This window comes from Lissotriton helveticus, chromosome 12 (assembly GCF_964261635.1).
Source record: "Lissotriton helveticus chromosome 12, aLisHel1.1, whole genome shotgun sequence".
Lineage (NCBI taxonomy): Eukaryota > Metazoa > Chordata > Amphibia > Caudata > Salamandridae > Lissotriton > Lissotriton helveticus.
In genome coordinates, this window is record NC_136073.1 from 304305285 (window position 1) to 304325048 (window position 19764).

Below are 19764 nucleotides of genomic sequence, written 5' to 3' on the forward strand. Positions count from 1 at the left end.
CATTGTAATAACTTTTGTTGTAATACCCGCGTTGTAAAGGTATTGCGTTGTAAACACCACGATGTAACCAATGTTTCCCTATCAAAATACATCATGGTATAGATCGGTACAGGAGCATCCAGGTGCACAAGAAGCAAACTAAAGCAATGGAAAACAAAACATGCAACAGGGTACTGATCTGTCTTTTGCTGGAAGGAAAGGGGCCCTAGTCTTCATGGCCAAAGGCAGGGGATGACGAACGATTCGACAGAACAGCCATTGGGGTAGGAGGTTTTCAGCAGTGAACGGAATTTTGTCGCAGTCTTGGTCTTGAATGATGGTTGCCACTGCTTCGAAGGCCAGATCCTTTGCAGGAGTTCAATTGGGGTTTTGCAAAGCACTTATAATATTGCACGACACCAGCTAGATAAATAGACAACAATCTTACTAGCTGTGTGGAGTGGAAGCATCTGGAGATACCACGGCAGCCCAAGGATATCCACAAATGGAGAGAACCAAGTCATCATCACCATCATCATTAATTCGATTCATATGAACCATAAAAGGTGCAAAGATATGAACATAACAAACAATAAAATACATGATTAAGATCACATGCAAATTAATAAAGGCAATAAGAATATTAAAATCGCTAAAAGAAACAGAAAACATTATTTTTTGACTGTGCAATATTACCGGCACAGGCACCATTTAAGCAAACAATCGACATGTCTTGACCCTGGATTTTCTTGGACCTAACATGCCATATGGATGATAGAAATTTGACTATTGTAAACATATTACAGATAGTACTAGTTCAGCAATCCCTCAGCGCTGTGAGAACCAAGGCAAAAGATATATGGAACTAAAGCGACTGTTAGAGACTTGTCACAACAGGCTGGGATGAATTTGTAGAGGCTGTCAAGAAAATAATTATGGATTTTTGTTGACCACCATTCAAGAGTTAGAGCCAGTCACTCAATGTAGGTAAATAAAGCCACAACTCTGGCATGTGCATAGATGGACATTACTCAAGCATGCTTTGAATCAGGATTAAGGTTCAACCCATTGCCACTTGAATGCACAGGTGTATCCAACTTGAAGGTATTAGCCTATAGTCGACCATTCTAGAACTGTAATACCATCTATTACATTTATTTGTAGAACCTCTGGGTAGAGACAGTGTGTTCACATAAGGCGTTATGCCTTTAAGAGTTTCCCCAAAGTATCACTCACACTGTCTTCCAGCATCCCTCATTCACAATGCTGCCCAAAGCTTGTCATATGGTTGGTTTAGAGTTAAGCCCAGATATACTACCAATATGTGCTTTTGCAAAGAGATGCAAAGTGAAGTATTGATGTTTACATACTAGAGCAAATGATATTTATCATATGAAAACTCCCCATTTCTGAGCGCGAATCGCATTTTGCACTGCTTTGTGTTGATTTGCAGCAAGGGGGCATTACCTGGGTGGTACTTGGGTGGGTACGCGCAAACACATTTATGTTTTGACACAGTACCCAATCTAGCCAGAGAGCCAGATCAGAGTTAACTTAATTATCTTAAATAACATAACACCTCTTTCAAGCAAGCATTAGTTACGGAAAATCTGTTTGTTTCTCAAAACCCTCACAAGCTGCATGTGTGCTCAAGTGCAAAGCACACACCAAGTTGGATCCTTCTGAAATGTCTCTAGGCATCAGAATTTGGACCGGAAGGGTATGCCTAGTACAAATCTTAGGCAAGACAACAGCCTCCTCTGCACGACCAGTTATGTACTCCTTGCACAATGCAGTGCTGAACGTTTGCTGGCTGAGTTGTGTGTACAAATAATAACTCTGGCCATTAGAGTTTGGCAAATGTGTAACATCCACCAAATAACATTGGATATCCCGCCCGCCCTATTTAGAGTGACCTGGCTTCAAGGCATAATAAATATGGCTGCTTTGTGGCAGATGTCCTTCATTCGTGCTGCTCCTGCGCCTGATATTTAGGGATGGAAAGCATCATTGAGCATGCACATTCTAAGGCTATGGTCATATTTTTTCTTTTGCATTTGTGAGTGTTGCAAACCTAGTCTAAGGCCTGTTCTTTACCATTCTCGGTTACTGCAATATTCCATTTATTAAATTAAATCACCAAAGACTATCTATAAACAAAGTCATAGACTTTTTGATGTAGTATTGAGATCTCTAGGGACTGATCTTGTTGCTATTATGTTGTAATTGACTTTGTATCTGTAATAATATAGCATGTTTTTTTCTTTTATATATGTTATTGTTCTGTGGATAAACCACAGTAAAGAGTGCACCATTTGAAATAAAATGCATTTGTGAACACTGTTTAGTGCAGAATAGTGTACATTACAATCGGTTCTGGGCATTATTTAAAAAGTGGTCCTATTTAAGATAAGAATGCTTAAACAATATCAATATTTGTATTTTACACAGGAGAAGAAGCTCACCGCCCAATAGTAGCAACAAAGTATGGTCAAGTTCAAGGAACAAAGCGTGGAGTTAAGGGAACAGACAGAGCTGTTAATGCATTCCTCGGAATTCCCTTTGCAAAACCCCCGATTGGAGCATTGAGATTCTCTCCTCCTGAGCCTCCTGAGCCATGGAACAATGTTAGGGAGGCAACGGCCTACCCCCCAATGTAAGAAGGCAATGTTTGCATTGGTGCTGGTGATCTTTAGAAGTGGTGGGCATAATACTGTCTGCGAATTCCAGCGAACGAGCAAAGCTAAGGATGCTTACTTCTTCCAGGCGGGATTCTACCCCCTTACCACCCTCACAGATAAAAAAATAAATGAGGTCAAATAGCGCATTTTAAAGCACAATTTTTACATAAAGTTTATTAGAAGCTATAGGCTCTGAAAAGGCCCTGGACCTGCAACAGACAGACAGACAGACACACACACACACAACCACATACACACAAACACTCACTCAAAAACACAAGCTATTACCCACACAGGTCATTACATTTATTCACTCACATTCATTCTCACTCACACTCATTCGTTCTCAATCACATACACTTGCGCTCATAGTATCACAGTCACTCTCACTCAGTTCCACTTTTTCTCACTCTTAATCTTACTCACTGGTTCACTCACTCTCACTCATTTTCATTCCCTTTTACTATCACCCACTTACTCTCATTCTCTCACACTTCGACTCATGCACACATGCATATATAGACTCATGCTTGTGTCATTAAGATTTTCACTGACATGCTCATCCACTAACTCATACTATCTTACATATATTGCCTCATGTACACTGTTTTATTCACATACTGTCTCACTCACATGGTCACAACACTAACTATCTAACTCACATTCGAACACACAGTTCCCTCACAATGTTCAACTTATACAGTGCCTCACGCACATATTGTCTCAGTCATGTTTATTTACTTTCTTACTCACATCCTCACACTCTCTCACTCACATTTTCATTCAAACTCCAACTTCCCGGTCACTTACAAGCTCACTCACATGCTTCAACTCACACTCACTTGCCCTGATTCTCAATCATTCACACAGACATATAAATGAAGACACACAGAACACACACACACACACACACACACACTCTGTCTGCCACTACCATGTTTGCATAATACTTTATTCCCTACCAGCAGCTGCCTGTGCTGATCTGTTTTAGTTACTCAGCTGCTGGTTTATGGACTCTCAGGGCAGGGATACAGCTCCATTCCAAATCAGGCTTTAAAGAGTAAACTGTAAGTAGACAACTGCACAGTACATAACCATGCACTCTCATACTTTGTTATGTGGTCACATTATAGGCCAGAGTAGGAACACCACCATTTTACAAGCTCACATTGTTAAGTTTCCTTCAATCTTAAACACAATGACATTTGACAGACATTCGTATGCATGCCTGTGCAGGATAATATTATTTGAACTGAGCTTTGATTACATTTCCAGTTTGTAGGCACATTATCAAATACCTTAAACAGTCTGTACAAGGGCTAGGCAAAATGTTGTTTTGCCTGTTCCGCGACAGAGCTATCACAATAGCAAAAACAAATACGCCTTACTGGGACTTCAGCATGCTAAAATGGATTCTGTTTATTATATAAGACAGAGAAGCATTTCGTTGGCACTCAGAGGTTGACCCATGCCAGAAATCCAGCCCAGCTGATTCCTGTTTACCTCATGCGAGGGATGCTGCACAGCTCTCCACCACGACGGGTAGCCTGATGACACTTACTCACAGGTATCAGGGAGTTAGATCACCCTACAGGGATTTGGCAGAGTCACTCACCCTGGGCACACTCGATTAGGTAGTACTATGTAAGATTACAATATATTACAACACTTGTATGCAATCATATATGCTCTGTAATCAGCAAAATGGTTGAACTGTTCATTATCTTCACCATTCTCGTTATGGTAATAGCATTATTCAGTTTCCTTCTATTGATTATCACAGCTCACATATTCTACTCAAGAATCACAATGCTTCAATAATTATTGAAACTGCATGTTGTTTATTTCTTGTGTATCTCTTTAGGTATGCACGAGTAACCAAATGAAAAGGTTCATGATCTGTTACCAACATTTCCTTGGAGAGTCAGTGTTGTCATTTTCTGAGGTTGCACAATTCATTTGTTACCTTGTCAGGTTAGGGGTACAGATGATGCACTGTGAGCTAGCAAGACTAAGGCCAACATATCCAGAAGTTGTGCATGGAGTTAGTCGTGCACAGTTCTGATGTTTATGCTGTCCAACAAATGCACAGTTTTTACTGAGAAAGTATAAGCCATATGACAGCTTCAGCTTTCAGTCTCCCCCTGTTTCACCTCACCTTCTTCCATCTCATTACAGGATGGGTTGGGGTGGAGTCAGTGAGGCTCCTAACTTCACTGCACTCTTTGATGAGATGGGAGAGAGAGAGGTGACAAACTGATCCACTGACAAATCTGGGCACTGCTGGGCTTCAGCCTAAACTGTCAGAGGCTCTTAGTATAAGTGATATTACAATGCATTACCTATGGGATGGCATCTAGTCATAAGAGAACCCTCTAAGGGCCTCCACTAGCTATTATCTCATTTAATGCTTTAGGCGTTGGCTGATCCTTGCTCACAGTGAGGGTAAGCATCTTTTTTTATTATACCAATAGTGAATAATTGGCTATCATTTAGTAGTGTTATCATAAAAAATGGGGAAGAAAACAAAAAGGGTGGAAGCCTGATGCCTTAAAGATGAGCCACTGAAAGTATGTTCTTCATATGTGAGCTATCTTGTAGGGTTTTAGTGGAGATAGGTACAATTGTATAATTGTATCACATATGAAAACATTAATTCTCCTAAATACCAAAACATTCCCATGGGAAAACTGGTTAAACAGTTACAAATTATGGATTCTACAGCCTCTAGTTGTGGCTGATTACCTTTTAGACATTTGAGTATATAATGTCCAAAATGGAAAAAGTGAAAGTGTACTTGTTAAAGATGCAACCTCTGAAATTAGTCAGAGCATTGATACTTGTGAAATAAGTTGGAATTTCCACTACAGAAGTAGAGCAAATGTTCAAAAGACATATTTCAAAATCATGATCCATTGGAAAACATCTGGAAGAATTCAACTGAAATCGCCACTTGGTAGAAACTAGAAAAAAATATAATTATTACCAGTGTGATCACTGAGTAACTATCTCATTGTTTTATTGTTAACTGATTTTGACCCCAGATTAATTCCATAATTCATAGATACAGGTGGAACCCTCGTTGATATTTAGGTATCTTCAGTTTATTTTGTTAGTTTCCACATTGAACACACAAAGAGCATGTGAAGATCAGAGACTGTTATGTTAGCAAACAGTATAACCATGAGATCACAGTACATCTTATGGGTACATTTAACATGAGTGATATCCTCATATTTTGTTACCATCTAATTCAACATGACATGCATCATAGATCAATTGCATACCAAATAGGACATACGGCCACACCATTGCTAAAAGACATTCTATTAAGAGAAAGGGAATGCCAGTGAGTGAGAGATTAACTATAAAACATACAAATAAAAGCATGGATACTTGCGACAGTTTGAAAGACCTCCACAACCCATCTTAATAACTTCCCGGTCTCTTATGCAGTGAGTTCCACTATTTCCAACTGTTTCATAAAAATCTGGTACCCATGAAGACTCTCCTGCATTTCTATCACTTGTGCACCAGAATTTCATTATTTGGGTTTGTGCATTACAAAACAAGTAAAATACCAACCTGACCAATGATAAAAGGTTCAATGAGGTGTCCTCCCCCCAGAATGTTAACATAGGGGCATGCGTGTGAAACTGGTACACTTCTGCATCTCCTTGAAAGTGATCCCAAAATGAATGAAGGGATTATACTGTGATATTCCCGCTACAACAAAGTTGTTGATGCTCACTCAAATCGAGGCCCCATCGTTTAGAGACTGTTGAAGAAAATACCATTCATACGTCTCTGTGGATCTCACAAAGTGATAGCTCTCATAATAGTACAGTTGTCTGTTGGTCTGGCTTTTATTATCACTTATCCAGAGGTTGGAAGAATATTCTAAATTGTATGGGCATTTATGAGGAACACACAGTCTAAATAATGTGTTTCCTAAAGTTATTGACTCCTAAGCATGAAGACCAAGACACTTTCATCAATACAACTTTTTATTCCATATGGAATGTGCAAAAATGCTTGTCAGTTATTTCCCTCTCATACCTGAGTTAAGAGAACATGTTCAAGAGAGCAGACATTTGAGTATTTGCATTTGCCATTATTCAAAGGTACCTAGAGGAGGGTTTCTTGAGCGCTCCTACTCCGAATAATGCTAAGTTGAAGCAAAACCCCCTTTCCTTCCTGATTCAGCTAATATTAATACTCCAGCATTGATTGTTGACATTCTGGCAGTACAATCATCTGCTAAAGACCAAGAATGATTTTTAATTGAGCATGCACATTACACAAATCCCCTCATTTAAATGCAATTATGAATACATTAATGTATTGCACAGTTATTTAAAACCATTACAAAATTGCCATAATAAAAACAGTACCTTATAATTCAATATTGCAAATGTTGCTTTGAAGAACACTTCGGGTACAGCCATTGTAAATAATCAATTCTAATTACTATTAAAACAATTACATAGTTTGGCCTCTGATAATGCTAGGCTGCAGAATAATTCCTCGTTCCATGCCTTCCTCACTGTGTAAAGTGATTTAATTGTTCTGCAGGGTATTTCCTTTACATTTCTTCCTTTTTTCAATCTGGGCTAGGTGGATGTGGAAATGGTGTCATTGTCTATAGTTTCACATCTGCTTACTGCATAATGAAAACAAGAAATTTGGCAACTCTAGTTTACTTCATCTTACATGTCTAGTCCCAGGAGATTAAGTGAATTGCAGAGAATCACATAATGTTCACTCAAGCAATTCAAATTTGGTTCTCTAGGTACAAAGATTGGCAGCACTAGCCAGTAGGTCACAATGGCATATTCAGGGTGACCCCACCTTGCAAAGTGTTTTCACCAATGATGTCAGTTCAGTTGTCATCAGTAATGTTATCAATTGTGTCACAGAATATATCACAAGTGTTTGTTTTAAAATATGAGGTCATAAGCAGTACATGGTGGGGGGTAGTTACTAGTGATACCTATTTTTTAGTGTTTTCGTAGTTTAAAATGTTATGTTTAAACTGACATTTCAACAAAAATACTGGGGGTGGGGGATCCTAGGGGAAAGTTTACCGACCTATACTGCTATGACCCCTAATACCATAACTATACCAACAACAAATAGCAGTCAGTCACAACCTCTAGCTTAAGTATGTATCTGTATGTGAACCTTAGTGTGTGTAAAGGTAGAAAGTGAGATCTTGCCTACAGGAACTTCATCCAAAGGTGCGAGTTCCCATCAGTCAACTCACGAGACCGCCCTTCATCATCTGGGGACCCTCACGTTTAGAAGATCAAGTTTCCACAGTAGATTGGCAGTGGTTATAAGCCTAATCTATACCAGACATATCGTGAGGGAAGGTCAGAGTGTCTGTGGATGACTGAGTAGCAGTGCAAAGAAATAAAGTGAAAGTGAATCAGTGAACAATAAAGAAAAAGAAAAATTAAGATTGGGTAGTGACAGGGGAAAAAAACATTTATTCAGTACCCCTTCGCTCCCAAGTCAATAAAAAAATTGCAGATAGTAGTGTAAACAAATAACTACTAAAAAGTATCTTAGGTCGACATGTTTCTGCAGACGAACGGAGCCAAATGGTCTCCTGCTGCTTCTTCAGGACCATTAATGCTACTGCTAATAATAAAAAGAGTTAATATCACCAGAAACGTGATCTGTTACCATCTTCCTGACTTCATGGTGCAATCGTACCAAGTGGAAGACCAAATACATACAAAAGAAAAGACAAGGCACTATTAGTATGTCAATTACCATGTGCGTGAATCATGTAATTGGTACATATTCAATTTTTAGCTGATACACTGCCAGCCGCAACAGACAATACAAATTGCCATAGCATTCTTCTGCTCACTCACCTTATTAGCAGGAAGGCATAGCCCCACCTCACCTGGCTTCAGCTCAGGTACTTGGAGCACCGCTCTAGAGGAGGGAAATAAAAAGACTATTTACACTATGGAAATGCGAATCCATACAACAGCAGTGATAAGCCAGTCTATAGCGGCCACACTAGGCTCTACCGAGTGTCTCTTCAGATGTTTTAACATGGCGAAATTAAATATCAGGGCTTGCCACTAATACTGCCTCAGGCAACAAGCCCGTCTCGGAAAATACAGTATTATCAGAACGAAAATATTTTGTTAAAGGCTGCACCTGTTGTTTGACACCACCTGCAGTATGAAATCAGTCGCGGGGATACCGCTTTCATCCTGTTCTTAAATAACGCTTATCGCGTCTACACTCTACAGATGTAAATCATAAGTATGGTATCTGCCAGCTCGCAAACCGAGTAGCTAGATCGTATTTGCTATTGGGCATGAATGTCAATGTAAAGAGAGTATCAACAGGTATACTCTTAGTCAAAACTCGCAACTCACTCCGTTACCCAGACAAAGTGTCTAGCGAAAATGCTAAGCAATGTGCACTAACCTCTCCGTCGGTACCCCGGACGTCCCTCTGGGCTGTCTGTTGGGGAGGTACCGACGCGGCGAGGACTCAGCCGTTTAGTTCGTTCTGACAGAGGCGTCGCCATTGCGTATGACGTCATCAGAGCGTTCCACGCTCCGAATCATGGGAAATGTAGTTATGCAAGCAATAGTTTGTAGTTCTTGCCAAAGACGTAACGAATTTGGCGAAAATCGGGCTGCTCATCTTGACAATCAATGAATAGGAATATCCAGTGCTAGCAAAGATTGGCGAGATCCCAATGGCAAATTAAGATGTTGCGGGACCCAGTATTCGCTATTATTATATATCTTAAAGGATCGTAGGACCCAATGGTCTGCGAGTAAAACATAAAACTCGCAGTGATGGATAATGTACCAAGGTCCCTTCTGATATCAAAACGATGGAGCCAAAGTGTTCAACCATCAGTATAAAGTTGCAATCCAATATATTCTTAGGCTCTGGTCTCATAAAGCATTTTCCAGGGCCAACGTAAAAATTTAGGCTAAAGCAGAAATCAGTTACAGCGACATCCAAGGGATGTCCTCGTTTAGCCCTATTTTATCTGTCTTAAGCCTGAACATCCATTTTTGTTCACACCTGAACAAAAAGGCAGAAACGTCTGGTCCCGGTGGAATCAATGGTTGGTCCAGTACTGTCCAGCGAAGATCAGTCGGTAGATGTCCCACTTCAAGGAAGTGGTTGGTTAATTTGGTAGCCTGTTTGCAACACCTTACGGAACTCTTGTGCTCAGAGATCCTCACTTTAATTTTTCTAGTCGTCATACCTACATACTTCCTGTTGCAGGGACAAGTAATCAGGTAAATCAGGTTCGTGCTGTTACAATTAGTGAACCTTCTTAACTGCCATGGGCGATCTGTGCCAATGTCGATGTTCAGTGTTTTTGATGTTTGTGGGATTTGGTAATATATAGAAATAAGGCATCTTGGGTTTCACAGTACTATACTCTTTAACAACCTCGAAAAATTTAAGAAAGATCTTGCAAAATTTTCGACAGAAAGGGTGTATCCCTATACGAGCGACACCTATGTACCCACGCCTTTTAACAAAAATGGACGCAAAGGGGGTTCGTCTTATGGCACATCAAGTTCAGAGGAAGGGTCTACCGACTCCGATTCCTATAGCCATGCGAACACACCGAATACCAACAGAGGTAGAGGTAATAAAAGGGGAAATTGGAGAGGATACAACCAACATTTTGGTCATCCTCAATTTCCGCCATGGTGGCAACCTAACCCATGGGGACCACCACCTTACCCACCTGCCGGTGGACCCTATGGCCCACAGCTCTATCACGACTACAATCAACAACCTTTTTTAGGGCAGGGCCAAGGCCGATCGAGAGGACGACGGAGAGCACAGCAACAGGGCCAAGTGCGTTGGAATCTTCCCCCTCGTACAATGGATCTGAGGAACGGGAAAAAGATACCCCAGGAACAGCCGGGGACGTCAGGGGGTCAAGTATAGTAATCAATCTGAGCTCGCACACACTTTCTGACGTGGAAGAACAAGTCCTGAATAAAGGTTTGGGGTTTGTCACCACCAATAGAGGGGATCCCTTCTTAGCCCAGATCGAAATGGGAAGATTTTTTCACAAGATAAGATTACACTATCTCTTTGCAAACAAACCTGATCAGAATATGATGATCTCACCCCTTGATGAAAATACAGGTTTGAAAAAACCATCTACGTTCAACCCCACTATTGTGGGCCTTCCTCCAAAGGTAGCAGCCTTAGAGGAAGCAGTAGACGATGACTTGAAAGAGTTATATCGACACCAGCAAAGTCCCTTCATTAACATGTCTAGAAAGGAACAAGAGGCAGTAAGATCATTGGCCTACAATGAAGCAGTGACAGTGAAGCCAGCTGGCAAGGGCGGGGCGATTGTCTTGATGGATAGTTGTACTTATCGCCATGAGTGTTTACGACAGTTGAATAATACGAAAGCCTATCTGAAACTCACTAGTGACCCCACTGAGAGACTCACAACAGTAATTGGGCACATAGTAGAGGAAGCATTGTCTGAGGGGTGGGTGACTCAGAAAGAAGCCCAATATCTCTGTACTGTGAAACCCAAGATGCCTTATTTCTATATATTACCAAAAGTACACAAGGCACAAAGCCCCCCCCCGGGTCGCCCTATTATATCGGGCATAGGTTCACTATTGGAACCTTTATCTACTTTTGTTGACGTCTTTCTACAACCCTTAGTTAGGGAAATGCCTACATTTCTTAAAGATACCAAGGATGTGCTTAGAATTCTCCCTAACATCGAGTTTAATAAAGATCTTGCCATATTGGTATCTTTCGATGTAGAAAGTCTGTACACGTCCATCCCTCAGACTGAGACGGTGGAAGTGATTGAGGGGCTCTTATCAGAAAGAGATCTGAATTCTATCACGCCTGTGAGATTAATCATGACTCTGGCCACTTTGGCCATGACTGAAATTTTGTTTCAGTTCGAAGAGTCTATCTACCTGCAGGTTAGCGGGACTAGCATGGGTAGTGTTTCTGCTCCTAGTCTCGCTAACCTGTATGTGCACAAGTTTGAGCAAGACCACATCTTTGCAGACACTAATCCTCATCTTGGTTGTCTACGTCTGTGGAAAAGGTATATTGACGACGTCTTGGTCGTGTGTCGTGGTACGGTCGAGGATCTACAGCTTTTCCATATCTGGCTGAATGAGAGAAATAGGTTTCTCAAATTTACAATTGAGTTTGATAGACACCAATTGCCTTTCTTGGATCTGCTCATTATATCTACTCCTACTGGCCTTCAATCTGAGTTGTACCGCAAACCAATAGCAAGGAACTCCCTATTGGACTATGGTAGTTGTCACCCCAAGGCTTTGAGGGATAATTTACCCTACGGGCAATTTCTCCGTATACAGAGGAATTGTTCCACAAAGTCTGCATTTGAGGTCCACTCTAAGACCCTGGAGGCGAATTTAGCCTAAAAGAACTATCCTAAACATCTTATTCGTGCCTCTAAGAAGAGGGCCTCTAACAATAATAGAGAGAGTCTGCTCGATATTTGCCCCCTAAGCCGAGACAGGAACGGATTACGTGTGTAAACACGTTCTGTACACAATCCAATCAAATCCAAAAGATTGTGAGAAAACACTGGAGGATTTTAAATACGGGCACTGACGCATTACCACCTCCATTGTTTGCTTTTAAAAGGGGACAGAGCCTGAAAGACCAATTGGTCCATACCAGACCTAAGAACACCATTCCCCGTGCTGTAGGGACACTCTGGGATATGCCAGCTGTTAATGGACATCACCCATGCGGCAGTTGTGCCGCTTGCCCACAAACATCAAAAACACTGAACATCGACATTGGCACAGATCGCCCATGGCAGTTAAGAAGGTTCACTAATTGTAACAGCACGAACCTGATTTACCTGATTACTTGTCCCTGCAACAGGAAGTATGTAGGTATGACGACTAGAAAAATTAAAGTGAGGATCTCTGAGCACAAGAGTTCCGTAAGGTGTTGCAAACAGGCTACCAAATTAACCAACCACTTCCTTGAAGTGGGACATCTACCGACTGATCTTCACTGGACAGTACTGGACCAACCATTGATTCCACCGGGGGCAGACGTTTCTGCCTTTTTTTTTCAGTTGTGAACAAAAATGGGTGTTCAGGCTTAGGACAGATAAAATAGGGCTAAACGAGGACATCCCTTGGATGTCGCTGTAACTGATTTCTGCTTTAGCCTAAATTTTTACGTTGGCCCTGGAAATGCTTTATGAGACCAGAGCCTAAGAATATATTGGATTGCAACTTTATACTGATGGTTGAACACATTGGCTCCATCGTTTTGATATCAGAAGGGACCTTGGTACATTATCCATCACGGCGAGTTTTATGTTTTACTCGCAGACCATTGGGTCCTACGATCCTTTAAGATATATAATAATAGCGAATACTGGGTCCCGCAACATCTTAATTTGCTATTGGGATCTCGCCAATCTTTGCTAGCACTGGATATTCCTATTCATTGATTGTCAAGATGAGCAGCCCGATTTTCGCTAAATTCGTTACGTCTTTGGCAAGAACTACAAACTATTGCTTGCATAACTACATTTCCCATGATTCCGAGTGTGGAACGCTCTGATGACCTCATACGTAATGGCGACGCCTCTGTCAGAACGAACTAAACGGCTGAGTCCTCGCCGCGTCGGTACCTCCCCAACAGACAGGCCAGATGGGACGTCCGGGGTACCGACGGAGAGGTTAGTGCACATTGCGTAGCATTTCCGCTAGACACATGGGGCCTGATTCACAGAACTAACTTAAGACACAATCCTAAACTTACTACTTTTGGTATTCACAGAAGTTAGGATTTTGTCTTAAGTTTGTCTTAAGACAGACTTAAGACAAAATCCTAACTTCTGTGAATACCAAAAGTTAGTTCTGTGAATCGGGCCCTTTGTCTGGGTAACGGAGTGAGTTGCGAGTTTTGACTAAGAGTATACCTGTTGATACGCTCTTTACGTTGACATTCATGCTCAATAGCAAATGCGATCTAGCTACTCGGTTTGTGAGCTGGCAGATACCATACTTATGATTTACATCTGTAGAGTGTAGACGCGATAAGCGTTATTTAAGAACAGGATGAACGCGGTATCCCCGTGACTGATTTCATACTGCAGGTGGTGTCAAACTACAGGCGCAGCCTTTAACAAAAATATTTCCGATCTGATAATACTGTATTTTCCGAGACGGGCTTGTCGCCTGAGGCAGTATTAGTGGCAAGCCCTGATATTTAATTTCGCCATGTTAAAACATCTGAAGAGACACTCGGTAGAGCCTGGAGTGGCCGCTATCGACTGGCTTATCACTGCTGTTGTATGGATTCGCATTTCCATAGTGTAAATAGTCTTTTTATTTCCCTCCGCTAGAGCGGTACTCCAAGTACCTGAGCTGAAGCCAGGTGAGGTGGGGCTATGCCTTCCTGCTAATAAGGTGAGTGAGCAGAAGAATGCGATGGCAATTTGTATTGTCTGTTGCGGCTGGCAGTGTATCAGCCAAAAATGGAATATGTACCAATTACATGATTCACGCACATGGTAATTGACATACTAATAGTGCCTTGTCTTTTCTTTTGTATGTGTTTGGTCTTCCACTTGGGACGATTGCACCATGAAGTCAGGAAGATGGTAACAGATCACGTTTCTGGTGATATTAACTCTTTTTATTATTAGCAGTAGCATTAAACGTCCTGAAGAAGCAGCAGGAGACCATTTGGCTCCGTTCGTCTGCAGAAACATGTCGACCTAAGATAATTTTTAGTAGTTATTTGTTTACACTACTATCTGCACTGTTTTTATTGACTTGGGAGCGAAGAGGTACTGAATAAATGTTTTTTTCCCCTGTCACTACCCAATCTTAATTTTTCTTTTTCTTTATTGTTCACTGATTCACTTTCACTTTATTTCTTTGCACTGCTACTCAGTCATCCACAGACACTCTGACCTTCCCTCACGATATGTCTGGTTAAGATTAGGCTTATAACCACTGCCAATCTACTGTGGAAACTTGATCTTCTAAACATGAGGGTCCCCAGATGATGAAGGGCGGTCTCGTGAGTTGACTGATGGGAACTCGCACCTTTGGATGAAGTTCCTGTAGGCAAGATCTCACTTTCTACCTTTACACACACTAAGGTTCACATACAGATACATACTTAATCTAGAGGTTGTGACTGACTGCTGTTTGTTGTTGGTATAATCTGACATTTCACCAAACATAACGTCACTTTTTTCCAGTGAATTCATAGTTTTTATTAAAAAAAAACTTAAAGTAATATTTTATTACCATAAATAGGATCAACCCCTGCCTGTCGAGGCTCAACCCTCCCTGTGCAGCCAACCGCCTGGTCAGTGGGGGGTGACTACAGGACCTGACTTGCGGCCAGGCCCTTTGCTCTATCCTCCATGGGCAGCAAACTCCGCCAAGCATGGCCTTCAGCTGTTTGTTGCAACCCATCCCAGACACTCGGGCCACACATAATTTTTCCTGTATCCTGACTGCGGACATCGAGACGACTTGGCTGATGCCCAGTGGAGCCGCTTGGTTTGGCTATTGAGGAGTCTGGCCAGGGTTTCTCCCGCGGCCGTCACCTACCCAGCCAGACATCGTGCATGGCATTCCTTGTTCCACTTCTGCTGTTTTATCCCTCTGCTACCTCCCTCGGAGCGAGTCACAGCGGATTGCTGATGATTTGACCAGCCTTGGCGCAGCTCTGCCATCATTGGCAGGCTCCGTATGGCGGCTGATTGATCAGGGGTGAGATTCCACTCTTCTGGACCATTCCCTTGCCCTCTAGGTCGGGAGTAGCTGTCTCCCCCTAAGCTTGTGTGAGTAAAATACCCAGGCAAATCCTTAGTGGAACACTAGCACATGAACATTAGCATTGACCAAAACATGGTTTGGAAAAAATATAATCAAAAAACGTTTTTGCACATTTGGTGTATTTTAATTTCTATTATAAAACATGATTAAATGATAAAAAGGTTTTAAGTACATTGGTATCGATACATGATAAAATATTCCAGCATTATAGCATATGCATGGGTCTAAGCATACATCAGGTACATATATATTACAATAAAAAGATGGTTTCCTGTCAAAACCCATAAGCTTGATCACCTGCATCAATAAGCTGTGTCGAGGTTGAGTGCCATGGCGCTGTTGGTCCTGTGGACCCGAGTTCCAGCCTGCAGTCTACCGATCTGGGAGCGGCTCGCTATCCCTGTCCCCACTACTGCCTCGCTGCCTCCCCCCCTGCTGGCCATATGCTTGGGTGTGTTCCAGCTTGGTTCCAACATTTGGGACCCGTCAGTCCTTTCCAGGTATGGAGGTGAGGGAGCTACACCCTGCGGATTGTCAGCACTGATGCCTCCATGGTCCTGAACCTCTATGCGCCTTCTACAGCCTTCAGCCCGCCTTTGGTTTTGTGGTTGGATCCCCCATCTGACTCATCGCACTTAAATCCTGCTCCCTGGTTCTTCGTTATGAATTTTTTAACTTTTGTTCATCCCGCCATTTTGTCGTTGGCCTCCGTCTATACTCACGACCTGGACCCACCATCTTGTTTGACCTCTGTCGTTCCCCCTTCCCTCCGGTCACCTCCTGACGATCCTCAAGCGTTTTTCTCCTTTCTGGTCTACCTTAACTCCATCCCTCCTCTGGTTCTTTCCTCTCCCCTCACCCTCTCTCAGAACACTATTCTTGTCCCCCTCTACCTTCTCTCCCCCCTATGATTGTTCCACTTACTTTATAATGACTGTGTAATTAATGTTTAAATTATTGTTCCCGTAGCTATTTTTGTCCCTTATGTAAAGCGCTCTGATAACTTGATTTTTTACTTTTGTGACTTCTGTGCATCCCGCCGTTTTTTTTGGGAGATGGTCTCCATCGATTCCCATGATCCAGACCACCATCTTGTCTGACCCTTGTCCCTTCCTTCTTCCCACATGACTCCTCCTGATGACCTTCAAACGTTTTTCTCTTTATTGCTGGACTGCCTTTACTCCATCCCCACTCAGGTTCCCTCCTTCCCTCTCACCTATTCTCAGACTCCTATTCTTGTCCCCCTTTTCCTTCTTTGCCTCTTATAATTTTGTCATTTACTTCGTAATTTCTGTTGAAAAAATGTTTTAATTATCTTACCTTGTAACTTGCTATGTTGTTCCTTATGTAAAGTGCTCTAATACCTCCCGGTCTAGCAGGCACTATATAAAACTCAATAAACAAACAAACAAATAACCATGGGATTATAAAAAAAAACAAAAAATAGTATTTAAAAATTTCGGTGTCTCTCTAGGACCGCCCAAAAGGTCAAGGGTGTCAAAGTGCCCCTACCCGGCCCCCTTATACATTATTTCTTTTTACTTTTAAGGACACAGGGATCTTGTACTCGTGTATTGAGTACTTGTGTCTGCAAATGGCGGCCACAACATTTCTCTTCATGTTGCGGCCAGCCAATCCGAGAACAAACTCCCATTGGATTCGCTGGAGGAATTTGCAACTGCACAATAAGTGTTAGGAAAATGGCTTCTTGACCAATCAGATCACTCTATTTTTTAATTTAGCGCAAGCTTGAGAGTCTTGTGAACTCAGCTGTCCAGATATACAAATATTTTGAACCTCAATTTATCAAAAAATACTGAAAAAATGTACACTAAATCACAAAAGCACACCTTTTGGGTAAAGATCTAGCACTCTGAAACGTTTGGTGTTATTTCATTCAGCAGTTCTGGCTGTAGCACTGTTCAAAATCCCTATGGACATTGCATGGGCAAGTTAGGTTTTGGATCCCTTGAAGATTTGTCAAACAGGGCTAAAGATATTAGAAAACCAAAACAGGCTCTTCTGTCAAGCGGGCACTGAGGCAAAGGGGTTGGTCCCAAAATATGTTTTCCCGATGCAAGTTTTGCATGGGAAAATTAGACACAGCTACAGCCAGAATTACACCAAATTTGAGAGAAGCTAAACCATGGTCCCAAAAGCGTGATTTGTTTGTGATTTAGTGTAAATCCGTTCAGCAGTTTTTTGAGAAAATAAAGTTAAAAATTAATGTATATATTACAGTACCGGGTATCTGTAGACCTTTCAGATCTAATGATAAGATCTGATTGGCTGCCACCACATCAACGAAAATGTGGCAGTAGCCATATTAGGACTTGGGGACTCAGTCCACTGTTCTTAAAATATATATTAAAAAGCATAAGGGAAAGCCTGTCCCCAAAACCCTGGTGCGGAGTGTCCCAAAGGGATCCTCACCCAGGGCCAAAAGTGTATTTTGTTTTTTTGTTCGATACCACAGATCCGCGGATGATTGACAGAGCTGAGAAAACAATGACTTCCACCTTTTCCAAAACTGTACCCCCCAGTGTGGGAAGGAGGCAGACCCCGGGGGTAGGTGGAATTTGGTTTTTTGTGGAGAGGGGCATGTGCCCCCACGCCCCAAGAGTTACACAGGCCCAGGAACCCGATCCTCTGAGATGGATTTAATGATTGAGAGGAGGGGCACATGTGGCCTACCTCACCATCTGCAGTATAGACGCCATTAGCCAGGGCTGTAGGTATGGCTGCCACCTCAGGTGGGCCCAGAAATGTTTGGGAACAGTATCAAACATTTTGCAGGCAGGGAAAAATGTTTGCTTCCACTGGGGAGCACAGTAAAAATCTGCTCCTGCAGGGTGGGAGCATACATGTTGACGGCTCCCCCCATCACCACAATGGGAGCTGGTCAGGGAACTAGAAAGGGCTCCATTGAATTTGTAATATGTGAGTGCCCATGGTGGGCGCTGGGGCACCCACCAACAGGCAAAGTGGTCTGGTCCTGCCAGGGGAGCTGGCTGGGCATCTGTTGGGGCTCTGAGGCTCCCCTTATGGCACCCCAAAAATGTGCAACTTGTGGGTGCCATGGATTGGCACTGGGGCTCCCATCAATAAGTAAAGTGACCTGCTCCTACCAGCGCTGCCAGCAGGACCCATGGGGCCCTGGTGCTCTCCCCGATGGCTCCAACCATTTTGTGATAAATAGATGCCCCAGGTGGGCTCCCTCCAAAGAGCAAAAGGGCAGGCTCCCACCAAGGGAGACGTACACGCCGCAGGAACCTGGGGCTCACCATGTGGCCCCCACACATTTGTGAAAAGTTGATGCCCCAAGTGGGTACTGGGGCACCCACCAAGCAAAGTGGCTTGCTTCTGCCATGCGTGCTGGCAGAGCCTGTAGGTGCCCTGGGGTTCCCTCCGCAGCCCTCCACAAAATATAAAGCTGTGAGTGTCCCGGGTGGGCCCGGGGCACCCACAAAAGCAATGAAAATATTTGAAAAAGATTTATATATGGGTGGAGGGTTTAGGGTTGCATTTTGTAGCCTGAACATGTTTTAAAAGACTCCAAGGTATTTTGATGCTTTTTTTAAGTAGGGCTTTATTGAAAATGTTTTGCGACAATCTCTTTTATTAAGCACAGTATACATGTGCTTTTAAGCACAGTATGCATGTGCTTTTAATTATTGGTGACTTTTTGACGTAGGCCGTGCCTGCCTGCAGAAGGTATGTTTCACGCAGGTGGTTGGGGCAGGGCCTGGCCACAGCCAAGCCTTTTGCCCAACTCCACACCGCAGACTGCCGAAGACCATTCGCATCGGGTTTTACCCCAATCCCACGCCTTGCACTGCGAAGGAGATCTTACTTTATGTTAAAAAAAAAACATAGAAATTCACTGGAAAAAAATTACGTTACAATTAGGAAATGTAATAATATCTTACTTTCCATTGAAAGAAACCTTAGAAATTCAATAGGAAAAACAAAGGTTAAACGGAAATCATAGTTAGGTGAAATTCTCAGTTAAAATATACAATTCAAATTAACAAAACCTCTGAAATTCACGATTTATAGTTATCTCATGTAACTATAACTTCTGTCGTAAAGTAACTATAACTTGTGCTCTTGCCATGCATTGCAAATGACCTCACATATTGCATCACTCATGACGTGTTCTATGACATAACTGATAACATCATGGCAAAATCTGAAATTACATCGCTGTTGATGACAACATTGTGGATGTTGGGGCGCAAAGTCGA

The 19764-nt window shown here is 42.3% G+C and overlaps 1 protein-coding gene across 1 annotated transcript in view; it reads left to right on the forward strand.

Moving 5' to 3' along the window:
- Positions 1 to 19764, forward strand: part of LOC144799451 (fatty acyl-CoA hydrolase precursor, medium chain-like) — a 211976-nt gene that overhangs the window by 36673 nt on the left and 155539 nt on the right. The window contains exon 3 of the mRNA XM_078670767.1: positions 2431 to 2635. Coding sequence (XP_078526893.1) covers positions 2431 to 2635 — 205 coding nt within the window. The remainder of the gene's footprint in view (positions 1 to 2430; positions 2636 to 19764) is intronic.